Raw genomic sequence first — 12,402 nt, 5'->3', positions numbered from 1 at the left:
AGAAACAGAAAAGGGAAGAAATATTACAGCTATGACTAGGGGGATAATTCTTAATTAATGAGGGAGATCAAGCTCAAAGTGGTCTACATCAGCTACCTTAATGGCCTTTGAAACAAATTGTTCTCATCTGACCATTCAACCATGAAAATCTTCGCCCACCTCATGGCTGCCATTATTTATAGGCCAGCTCCAGCCACCCTTTTCACTGTGCTCCTTTATGGTCTTCTCCAAAGCCATATTAATGTTATACATGTGCCTTCTGTTCCCTCTCCTCTATTCCTTCAACTTCTTTTTCCAATTCTGGAATTAATTGAATCAATAATGTGAATACTACAAGAAAAAGTATATGAGTCTTATGATAGGAGTATTTACAGGCAGAGGGCACAGGTGTGAGTTGAATATGAGGGATAATATCTAAAAAAATAAAATAAATTCAAGGGGTGAGAGAGGAATGTTCTGAAAGAAAAGGGAAAGGAGAGGTGGAGTGGCATAAATTATCTGGCATAAAAGAGGCAAGAAAAAGCTTTTACGATGGAGGGGAAGGAAGTGAATGTTACTCTCAACAGAATTGGCTCGAAAAGAAAATAGCATACACACTCATTATGGGTGTAGAAATCTATCTTAACCTGCAGGAAAGTAGGAGAGGAAAGGGATAAGAGAAAAGGAGAGGATGATAGAGGAAAAGGCACATTGGGGGAGGGGCTAGTCAGAAGCAAAACACTTGAGGAGAGGGCAAATGAAAGGAAAAAGAATAAAATAAATGGGGAAGGGGGATACAGTTAGCAATAGAAATTATGAAAAGAATTTTGAAACAAGTTTCTCTGATGAAGGTCTCCTTTTCTTAATTGTACAGGGAACTGAGTCAAATTTATTTTTTAAAAAAAGAGAGCCATTTCCCAATCAATAAATGATTAAAAGATATGCTCTATGCGCAAAGGGTTATAAAATTATGCATATCCTTTGACCTAACAATACCACTACTAAACATGAATCCCAAAATAGATTTAAAAAAAATAACCTATATGTATAAAAATATTTATAATAGCTTTTTTCTCAGGACAATGAATTGGAAATTGAGAAGATACCCATCAATTGAGGAATAGCTGAATAAACTGTGGTATGGGATTATGAAGGAATATTGTTGTTCTTTAAGAATTAATTCGCAGGATGCTATCAGAAAAACCTGGAAAGTCCTCCATGAGCTCAAGCAAAATAAAATGTACGGTGTACATAATAATAGCTGTTGAGGGATGAGCAGCTGTGAATGACTGCTATTCTCAGCAATACAATGATCTAAGACTACTCTGATAGACTTATAATGAAAAAATGCTATCCAGAGAATGCATATCCAGAGAAAGAACTGATTGTGTCCATAGACTGAAGCATACTTTTTTTTTAACTTTCTTTTTTTTCTTGAGAATTTTTTTTGGGGGGAAATCTGTATTTTCTTTTGCAACATGACTTTTATGGAAATGTTTTACACAATTTCACATGGGCCTTCTCAGTACGATGGGGTGTGGGGAGGAAGAAGAATCTGGAATTCAAAATTTTAAAAACAAATATAAAACAATTGTTTTCACATGTAACTGGGAACAATAAAAATATTTAAAAGATAAAAGTATATGAGACTATTTCCTGATGGTTCCAATTATCCTTCCTATAATTATGTGAGCCAAAATAAGGCTCCCTGACTACCAAATCCCAAATGCTTTGCTGTCTCCTTAATAAGGAGGAATGCACAGTATTCATGCTCAAGTCAAGACATCTATTGTGATGTCACTAATCCTCTTCAAAAATGAAAGATCAACAACAACAAAAAACAAGGGAAAGAACTGGTCATAAAAAATAGTAACAACCTGCATTTAAGCAATGATTTAAGGTTTACAAGGTAATTTACAAATATTTCATTTTATCTTCACAACAACCCTGGGAGGTATGTTCTATTACTATCCCTATTTTTATAAGGGAAGAAACTGAAGAGAAGAGTTAAATTATTTGTCGAGAAAGTCTCTGAAGCAGGATCTAAACTTAAATCTTCATGGCACCAGTTCTAGCATACTGTACAATACCCTGTTACTGCTTCATGTACAATTTTGATTATGTAAAATTTCAAAGCCCTTTTGCACAAGCAAAATAAATGTAGTTAGAATTAAAAAGAAAATAATTTGGGAAAGCAGAAAATTTTTCTAATAAAATCTGCTATCCCAAGGAATATAAAGAATTGATACAATTCTATAAGAAAAAGAGCCATTCTCCAACAGATAGGTGATCAAAGAATTTTAACAGATAATTCTTAAATGAAAGAAAAATACACAAAATATCAAAAGCCACATAAAATTGCTATAACTCTCATGAAAAATGCAAATTAGTACAACTCTCCTGTTCTACCTCATTAAATTAGCAAAGATAACCTAAGAGGAAAGTATTGATTGTTGAAGGAAAAACAGGAGGATTATCACATTAATGCATTATCAGGTAGATGAGAGAGAGGAAGAGAGAGGGAGTGGAAGAAAGAGGGAGAGGGAGAGAGTAGAGAAACAGGTGGGAAAGGGAGAGCGGAAGGAAGGAGAGACAGGGAAGGAATGAGGGAGGGAGGGAGGGAGGGAAAGAGATAAGGAGGAAGGGAGGGAGAGAAGAAGTGAGGGAGAAGGAGGGATGGGGAGTAAAGGAAGGAGAGACAGAGACAGAGACAGAATCAGAGACAGAGACAGAGAAAAGGAGAGGAAGAGGAAGACAGAGAGAGAGGAAGAGAGACAGACAAAGAGAATAGGGAGAAGGAGAGGAAAAATGAGAGGAAGGGAAAGAGGGAGGAACAAAGGGAGGGAGGGAAAAAGAGGAGAGCATATACATATAGATTGCTTACAAGAGAGGGCTTTGAGGTAGAGTGTATAAGTTCGTGGCTATGCAAAAAAAAAAAAAAAAAAAAAAAAAAAAAGAGCATCAACAGAACTTTTTGCAATGCCCAAAAAGAATATAAAAAGTACAGAAAACTATATAAATAGCAATTTTGATACTACCTAAATTTAAAATGCTTTAAAAGACTAACAACTACATGTTTTTTTATTCTTCATTTTTCTTGATTTTTGTATATTGAAATGTTTTCATTTCCAGTAATTGCAGAATTAAGAACAAAAAAAAAAAATTTTTTAAGAACCTCACTGCTAGAAAAGACATTGCACTCTGTATCTGAGCAGGAATGCCCTCTACAATATTCCATGATCTCTACTGGAAGACTTCCAATGTTGAGAAACTCACTGTGATATAGCCCTGTTTACTTGGAGATATTTTTAACTATTTTAGAAAGTTTTTCCATAAACTTTCTTTAAAACTACTGCCCATCATTCCTCATTCTGCATCCTGATCCAAAACAAGTCTAATATCCTTCCTTCAACATGACCACCCTTAAAATATTTGAAGACTCATCAACCCTTTATGCCTTTTCTTCCCCATATAATATCCCTAGTTGCTTTAAGCAATGTTTATATTGCATGATCCTTCAATCAACAAGCATTTAAATGCCAACTCTGTCCCAGGTACTGGGTTAGTTCTTGAAATTGCAAAAAGAAAAAAGAAACAAAGGATTTGTTAGAGACACAAGGAGCTACTTGATCATCCTCTTCCACATATACTCCAGCTCATCTATATATCCTTTCTAAAATAAGATTCAAAGAACTAAAGACAGAATCTGTCTTCTGGCCAAGGCAAGATCCAGTGGGACTATCACTCCCTGCATTCTGGAAACCATGACTCTCAAACCGCAAATGGTATGCAAAAAAGGAGATGGTGAGAAAAAGGGAGCAGGAAATCAACAGTATTGATTTCTACAAAATTTACAGCCAAATGAAACTCTAAGAACTTTTTTTAATTTAATTTTTTTATTTTTTTCATTTTTGGAAATTAACAAGAATTTATTTTTTATGCATCTTACCCTTCCCCTCTCCACTTTGCCCATTAGAGAAAAAGAAGAAAGTGCCCCAAACTTTTTCACAGAAAGTGTTATCTAGTCATACTTTCACCATCCCTACTTCCCTTTCAGTGTCAGCTTAAATGTTAACTACACAAAGTCTGGATTTTGGTGCCCTCTCTCCAACAACATTATTTTATGTTTATTTATATTTATGTATCTTGGTATATGTTGTTTTCTTTCTAGAGAATGTAAGTTCCTTGGGGGTAGGAACTATTTAGTTAATGTCTCTGTATCCCCAACACCAAGCATAGTATCTGCCACATAGCAAACATTTAATAAATGCTTATTGACCTGAATTGAATCAAGTTGATTTTTTTAACCTAAGTCCAGACTCTTATTATTATTCTTTTTACATTTTATCTAAGTCTTCTCCATCATCCCAGGCATCCAAGATCTTTTAGAGTTCTGATTTTCAGATAAAACATCCAATTTTCCACTCCTTTCCAAATTCCAGATTCCATGTCTTCTATATTTCATCAAACATTCTCACCAGTAGCTCGAACAACACAAATGGACAGGCTGCTCCATGGGACACTTACTGGAAATCCCGATCCAAGTTGGCATTCATTTGGGATCTTATCACCCTGCTAATCCCAGCTGCATCTGATTGTCTCCATCTAGTCCACAGAGTAAATGAGACTTTTTTTTTTTTCAAATGCTCCCTAAAATCTTAAGTATGCTGTGTTTACAACAATTCTCTGGCCTGAGTCAGGTTCCTTAGATGTCTATGTGATCCTAAAGATGGGAGCACTCGTTCTGAAGTCCCATGAATGAGGCTTGTATGACAGACAGCTGGTAGTGCCAGCTAGCAGACTTGAAGTCATGGTTCAAATCCTGCATTGGACACATTAGCTTGGGCAAGGTAATTAACCTCAATTCCTTGACTGTAAAATGGGGATAATTATAGTGCCTCCCTCCCAAGGTTGTTGTAAGGATCAAATGAGATGCTATTTATAAGCATTAACACAGTGCCTGGCACATTTTCTTGTTGTGAAGCTGTTTCAGCCTTTTCCAACTCTTGGTGACCTCCTTTGGGATTTTCGTGGTAGAAACGAATAGGTTTGTCATTTCCTACTCCAGGTTCATTTTGCAGATGAAGAAATTAAGGCAAATGAGGCTAAGTGACTTGCTTAGGGTCTGGCCTTCTGAGGCCAGGTTTGAATTCCTGAGTCCAGGCCTGGTACATGGTAAATGCTTTAAAAATGTTTGTTCCCTTCCTATAGTCTGGATACAGCCTTCAATTAAATTCAACTGAATGAAATACTTATTAATTACCCACTACGTAGCAGATATTAAGGCTACAAAGACAAAAACGGAATTGTCCAAGGCTTCAAGGACTTCCATTTTACTGAGAGCCAAACTTCTGAAAGGAAATAAAAGCAAAGTACTCTAAGACATTTCAAGAGAGAAAGAGTGCCAAGAACTCTAGCGATCAGGAGATAACACAGGTAGGAGGCAGTCCCTGAACTATGCTTCAGAGCAAACTTGGGATTCTCAAGATGAAAATGAGTATGGAGCACATGCCAGAGAAGTCAATTTCTTTGCCAAAGATATGGAGGTAGACTCTTTGTTTAGGAAATGGTTAATAAGCCAATTTGACTAGAAGAGCAAACACTAAAAGTATTATTTATATCCATATCCATATATATGTGCATATATACACATACATATTTATATCTGTGTGTGCATATATATACACACATACTTATTATATCTATATATACATATTATTGTTATACTTATATTATAGATTGTATATAATTATCTTACATACTTATTATATATTATATATTGTACTGCCAGTCTGTGTGTTTTTGTTTACTTGGTTTTTTATCCTAGAACCACCAAAGCTTGTTGAACAGGGCTATGACAGTCAGACCTGTGCTTTAAGAGTATCAATTTGGCTGCTGTACGAAGAATGGATTGAGCCTGAAGAGCAGGAAACCAAAGAGGAGGCTCTTTACAGAAGACCAAGGCAGAGGCAACGAAAGGCTAAATTTGGGATTTTAGAGAAGGGGATTTTAGTCAAGCAACATGATGGAGATCGATAAGAGTTGGCAACTGAGTAAACAGAGAGATTGTGGGACAAAGGGGAAAAAAATTAATACAAAGCTGAAAATCTGGATAATAACAGAGATGTCCTAAACTGAAATAGAGGATTTGGTGGAAGAATGGATTTTAGAGGGGAATGATTTCTGTTCTGGATATGGTGTTTTTAAGGGGCTTGAGGGAAGTTCAGGTGGAGCTGTCCAGCAGTCAGCTGGGCAAACATAGCACAAGAACTCGGGGAAGAGATTAGAATTGGTTTATAGATCACCTGAATAATAATAACTGAATAATAAAAATTGATAATAATTGAACCCAAGGAAGCTGATAGGATAACCAAGGGAGGAAGAGGATTTCCATACTTGGCAGGCTGAAAAGCAGTCGGCAGAGGGAGTGGAATTTAAGTGAAAGAGTCCTAGCCCTGGAGCTAGAAGGAACTTGACTTCAAATCCTGCCCATTTATCTCTAGGATGTTGGGGGAAGCTTTCACTCTCTCTCTCTGCGTCTTGGTTTCTTCACTCAGTGAAGGAGTTGGGCTAAATTTGAGATGCTTCCCTGCCGAGATCTAGGATAAGTAATAGGACAGGGAGAGGGAATACAGGTAAGTAACTAACAGTTGGGGAGGGGAAAATACTCAATAAAAGGAAGAGGTGAGAATCAGGGGAAAGTTTCCAGGAGGCTGTGACCCTACCGACTGACCCTAGCGTCAAGAACAGATGATTCCTCGGACCCACGTCCGGACAGGGGGAGGTGTGACGGAGACATTTTTGGACACAGTCCACAATAACTGGAAATTTGTTTTGCTCAAACAGGGATCTTTGTTGCAAGGATGTTCCCCCTCCCCCCCTTTTCAATGAGAGGAGGAGAGAAAATGTTTCTTAATTTAAAAATTAAACATTTTTAATCGAGGGAAACATGTAGGGAAGGGGGCTCATCCGTGCCATTGACCCCCATCCCCAAGGCAACCAAGCAGGATGCGCAAGGCCAATGCCCAAGCGCCGCTCCGAGGAAGCACCCCGGGAAAGCCGCCCCGCCCGCAATTCCCATGCCCTGCTCGTTCTCAGGCTGCGGAGCATCCTGGCCAGGTCTCCTCCTATCACTCTCCCAGCTCCTCACCTGTTTCTCACCCGCCCGCACTTGTGAGGGACAGTTGCCCCGCCCTCTCACGGCTCATCCGCCTATCACCATCTAAGCCCCGTGCGGCGGCTGAATACCTGACTCGTGCCCATCGGGACCACGCCTCCCTCGCGTCCCCCACCGCCCACGCCCCGCCCACCGTTGTAACCGGATTGGCCGAGAGGCACCTCTCGCCCTGCCCCTCCCCGCGGGTTATGTAATAGGATTGGGGGGCCTCGGGCACGGTTATGTAACCGGAGCCACCCCCCGCAGGCTCCTCCTTCTGGCCAATGGCGGCGCCGGGGCTGGGCGCGGCGTCCAATGGGGCGCGGCAGGGGCGGGGTCTGGTCACGTTGCAGGCGGGCGTTCGCGTGGAGGGGGGCGGCCCCGCGGCACGCGGCTGGCCCCGAGACCTGCGCGCCGGGCTGGCGGGAGAGAGCCGGGGCTGGGGAGGGCGGAGGCGCGCGGGGGCCGGACGCGGCTGCGGTGGCGGCGGCAGAGCGGGTGAGTGAGTGTCTCGGCGCGAGGGCTGGGGTCGGGACCGGCAGGGGTCGAGGGTCAGTCACGCCCCTCCCCCCCCCCCGAAGCGCTTCGCTCCCCCCTTGAAGCGCTGGGGTCGGGAGCGGAGCAGGGGTTCGCCTGGAGGCGGGGAGGGGGGCGGCTTACGTAATCTGCCCGGATCCCAGCGGGAAACTGTTTGCCCTTGAACTTGAGTCTGAGGGGCCGGACCCCCCAGGTGAAAAACTCGGGGGGGGGGGAGGGGGCGGGTCGCGTCCAACTTTTGCCTCCGGCTTCCAATGGGGCCGCGAGCGCCCCCGACCCGACGTCTTCCGGCCACTTTGTGCTGGACCTACAACCAGCCCTTTAACTTCTGGGAGCTCGTGGGGATCCCTGGCAGCCGCCAATATTTATTAAGCACCGTCTGTGTGCTGCAGGTTGGGATACCCGGAAAAGCAGGCAGCCCTTCCCCCCCGGAGCCAGGGGCCGAGCCCTTATAAAGTGCCTACTGTGTGTCAGGCTCTGGGCGTAGAAAGACCACAACATGCCCCCCAGGAGCCAGGCACTGAGCCCTTATAAAGTGCCTACTGTGTGTCAGGCTCTGGGCGTAGAAAGACCACAACATGCCCCCCAGGAGCCAGGCACTGAGCCCTTATAAAGTGCCTACTGTGTGCCTGGCTCCGAGGTAGGCTTTGGGCAGAGAAAGACCACAACGTGCCCCCCAGGAGCCAGGCACTGAGCCCTTATGGAGTGCCTACTGTGTGCTGGCTCTGGGCTGGCTCTGACCCAGACCGCGCCTGCCCTGAGGAGCTCCAGCCCCAGGCAGGGAGGCCCAGGGTGAGGGAAGATGATTTCAGAAGGAGGGGGCTGGGGAGAAGAGAAGGTCCCCAGGGATCTGGAGGCAGCTAGGGATGCTTTAAGTCAGGGTGTCAGAGAGAAGATTTCTGCTGTGCTTCTGAGTCTCTGGGGCCCGCGGGCAGGTGGTTGGGCCGTTCCTTCTCCACTGGATTAAGGCAAACAGGGTGAAGTGGTCACACGGCCAGGCAGAGTCCAAGCTCTGGCCTCCCCGACTCCAGCTGGCCTCTAACGTCCCCCTAAATCTGTGACCTGGACATTGAGAAGCCGGACTTGAGAGACCCAGAGTTGCGTGGGCATGGGGATGGGAAAGGAGTGAGAAGCCTGGCTCTTGGTGAAAATCGCAGGGCAGAGGGGCCCTGGGCAGACACAGGGGAGTTTGGAGGAGGGAAGCCTGTGGGCAGCCTGCAGTGAGGACCGGCAGGGCCGGAGCTGGTGACTCCAAGCCACACTTGGCCCACGGATTCCCTCTGGGACCTCCACGGCATCCTGGGTGCATTTGTGTCTCCATCGTGTAGCGCAAAGGAAGTGCCTGATAACTGCTTTTTAAAATCCGGAGATGGGTCACACCCAGAGGCCCCTTCAGCCCTGGAGCTTTGAGCCTGTAATCCCGAGATTTGGGTTCAGACCACAGCAGTCCTATGTCCCCGAGGGTGGGGGGCAGGAAGTCTGGAATCTAGATTCGGACCCTGATTAGCTGTGAGACCTGGACAAGTCCTTTCACCCCATTTACCTGTTACACAGCAGCAAAATGAGTGGGAGAAGGCAAGGGCCAAGCCCTGCACCCCCCAAGAAAACCCTACGAGGTCACAGAGTCAAACACGGCCGAGACGGATGTGTGCGCCTCCTGGCAAGGCGCTTCCCCTCGCATGCTCCCGGGCAGCTCTCCTGACCGCTGCCCCGTGCTCCCTGCCTGCCTTCTGGCGCTCCTCCAGTGAAACCACAGGCCCTGGGCCTGTCCGCCAGCAGTGGTGGCCCCCCGGCCCCCTGGAAGCAGGGGATGGTTTTCTGTTCCATCTTTGTCTGCCCAGCTTCTGGCACAGTGCCATAGGAGGTGCTCGGTAGGCAATGGCTACAGAGGCATCGCTGCTGTGATGAGCACTGAATTGGGAGCTAAGCCGTCTGGGTTCAAACCTAACTCCTATTGGAAGAAGGCATTCTGGTCCAAGGGACAGGAGGCTGGATTTGGGGCTGGCACTTGGGTTTGAATCCAAGGCCTGCTTTTTACTACTGAGATGACCTGAGCCCTGAAAGTGCTCATTTCTTGGGGCTTTAATTCCTTCATCTATGAAGTGGATTGGATCAGATGCCTTTTAAGGTCCTTTTAGCTCCAGGATCTCACAAGCCTACAAAGTTGAAAGCTTGCTAATGTCTCTCAGAGAAACCACTGACATTTTCATCTTGGTTTCAGGTATTAAACTCATGCTTTACTTCCCACCTTTTCATTTTTCTTTTTTTTTTTTTTCAGATTGAAGTCTAATGTTACACTTCAGTGAAATGATAAGATGCTGAAGTTCTTTATTATGGAAAATAGCAAGTATAGGAAACATTGTTCCTTAGTAAATAGCAACAATTAATTACTTACATCACATTTTGCCAATCAGCTGTGACAGAAAATTTTATGTTAGATGATGGCTGGGACCAAAATGAGAACTGGAGCATCATCACTGATGACTTCAAAATAGAAAACACATTTACGTAGAGCCATCAATATTTAGAAGCCAGAGAAGAAAGTCCATTGCAAAGACCTAGAAATGCAGAGCAGTAAATCCGATAGCAATGACTCCAACGGAAATGAATTTAATGAACCAGAGTCCAGTGGGACGGATTCCCTTAATAAAGAATCCCATGAGAGGTGGAACAAAGACTTCAGACGGCAAGGCAAAGATAGCACTGACAACAACAGGTGAGCTGGCTTTTATTTTGACCAGTTTTTATTCATCATCTAAGAGGAAAGAACAAAAGAGACCAAATTTTTATTATTGGGGGAAAAAAAAAAACTTAGGATTGAGATGGTTTCATGAGATGTGAAGATCTGGGGAAATTAAGCTAATAATGAGTAGATCTGAAGACTCAAAAGAAGGAAATGGAGGCCTGTAACCAATAGCAATATAATAGAAGCCAATAGGAAGGGGGGAAGCAAAAGAGAGTTCACTATATATCCATGATGAAATGCCAGCTCATCAGGAAAGAAAAACATAATGATATAACTTGACTTTGTATTGTCTTTCAGTGAGCAGCAAGATCGAAACAAGACTTCTGAAGAACTTATGATGGTGGTCCGAGAAATGAAAAAGTACTTCCCCTCGGAGAAAAATCACAAGCCAAGTATTCTTGATGCCCTCAACTATGCCCTTCGCTGCGTACACAGTGTTCAAGGTAGAGCTGACTCAAGATAAAAGCAAATAGTTAGAACAGCTCATTGTAAGTCCCAGCTCCACCAGAGTTGTTGCCATGGGTTCAGAACATACAGAATGAACCAAATGCATTGATTTCATTAATCACATTGGATGAGTAAGATCATGATTAATATGAAATATTTTGTCTGACAAAAGATGATGAATTTTTTCAGTGACACTTTTTTTTAAAGAAATGCTGATTTTTAATTTATATTTGATGACGTATAAAACATTTTTTAAAAAGAGAATTGTAGTTTATTAGTAATTGTATAAAAAATAGACTGCTACCACTTTTTATTTTCTCAAAACATTGTCTTTAGACACACACCTTCTATACTTATAACTTGTTTCTGTATTCTGTCTATTTCCAGCAGTAAAAATTATAGATTTCTCTTAATGTACATTGCTTGTTTTCTTGTTTTTAGAAATTTGTAGAGGTTACTACCTAAATGGATTTGTGGCATATTCTCCCTATAATCTAGAAAATTTTCATGAGGAAATATTTCCATTGAAGAAACTCTTAAAAGTTTGTTTGTACATTTGCTTCAAATATAGTATCACTGGGTTTATGGGTTTCTAATATGTAAAACATTATATAAAACACTTACTATGTAAGGAGATGGTCTCATTATAATAATAATATGTTAATTCCTTATAAAAGAAAACAGCTCAAAGAATCAATTGCAAAAACTGTTAACATGTTCAACATACCACTTATGCTTTTCTGTTGTTTTCAGCCAACAATGAGTTTTTCCAGATTCTTGGACCAAATGGAGCCCACCAAACAGACGTGACTAAGTACAGCCTTGAGGAGCTGGTAACCATCGCTTCAGAACACACCTCTAAAAACACAGTAAGTGGGCCAGAATTTGCCCTGTCCCTTGCTTCAAAACCTTCCCAGGACTTGGTCTACAAGTAGGTTTTTACATTAGCATAAACTGCATGTTTTAAAAATTGTAATCTAAGGTTAACAACTATGTTGAGATGCTTCTGTCACTGCCTCGGAGATTATTCTGCAGGGGCAGCTTGTTTTGATTACAGGGTAGTTCATGTGTCCACAGCTTTTTATGCCCAAGTTCATCTTGAAGTACAGTGGGAAAAAAGTAATTTCAACAAGGCAATCCTTGGTCTTTGTTTCACAGCTGGGTTTATGATGTTATAGTTGTCTTTATGTCAGCGTTGGTCCCCTTCCTCTTCAGGTTTTTAGACACTGGATTACAAAACAGGTGAGTTTCTAGCTAGTGCTTTGTCCTCAAGGACAACTGACAAGACTTTCTTTATAGAGAACCTCTTCACATTAAACAAAACCTGAGTCTCCCCTTACCTTGTATATTGTTTGATATTCTGGAAATCAATGAACACCACCATGGTGCTTTGAAATCATAGCCCAGTTTCAGCTTAAAATAAAGATAATGGATTCGGTGCTACTTTCTTACTATAGCAGAGTTCCTTTGACAAGCATTTATTGGGAACCCAACATGTGCCTTTTAAATAGAGTGTTAGGGGAATTAAAATAGTGGC

The 12,402-nt window shown here is 42.6% G+C and overlaps 1 protein-coding gene across 2 annotated transcripts in view; it reads left to right on the top strand.

Annotated features, from left to right (window-relative positions):
* The first annotated feature begins 7,578 nt into the window (after positions 1–7,578).
* The window catches only part of PER3 (period circadian regulator 3), a 29,089-nt gene continuing 24,265 nt past the window's right edge, over positions 7,579–12,402 (top strand). For both annotated transcript variants that reach the window (XR_004233392.1, XM_031962940.1), the window contains exons 1-4: positions 7,579–7,633; positions 9,951–10,388; positions 10,716–10,861; positions 11,619–11,734. Coding sequence is in view for 1 of the 2 variants with exons in the window: in XM_031962940.1 (XP_031818800.1) it covers positions 10,237–10,388; positions 10,716–10,861; positions 11,619–11,734 (414 nt within the window). In the remaining variant the exon portion in view is untranslated. The remainder of the gene's footprint in view (positions 7,634–9,950; positions 10,389–10,715; positions 10,862–11,618; positions 11,735–12,402) is intronic.

This window comes from Sarcophilus harrisii, chromosome 3 (assembly GCF_902635505.1).
Source record: "Sarcophilus harrisii chromosome 3, mSarHar1.11, whole genome shotgun sequence".
Classification (NCBI taxonomy): domain Eukaryota; kingdom Metazoa; phylum Chordata; class Mammalia; order Dasyuromorphia; family Dasyuridae; genus Sarcophilus; species Sarcophilus harrisii.
Note: the sequence above shows the minus strand (reverse complement) of the source record. Positions and strands in the feature narration are given on the sequence as shown.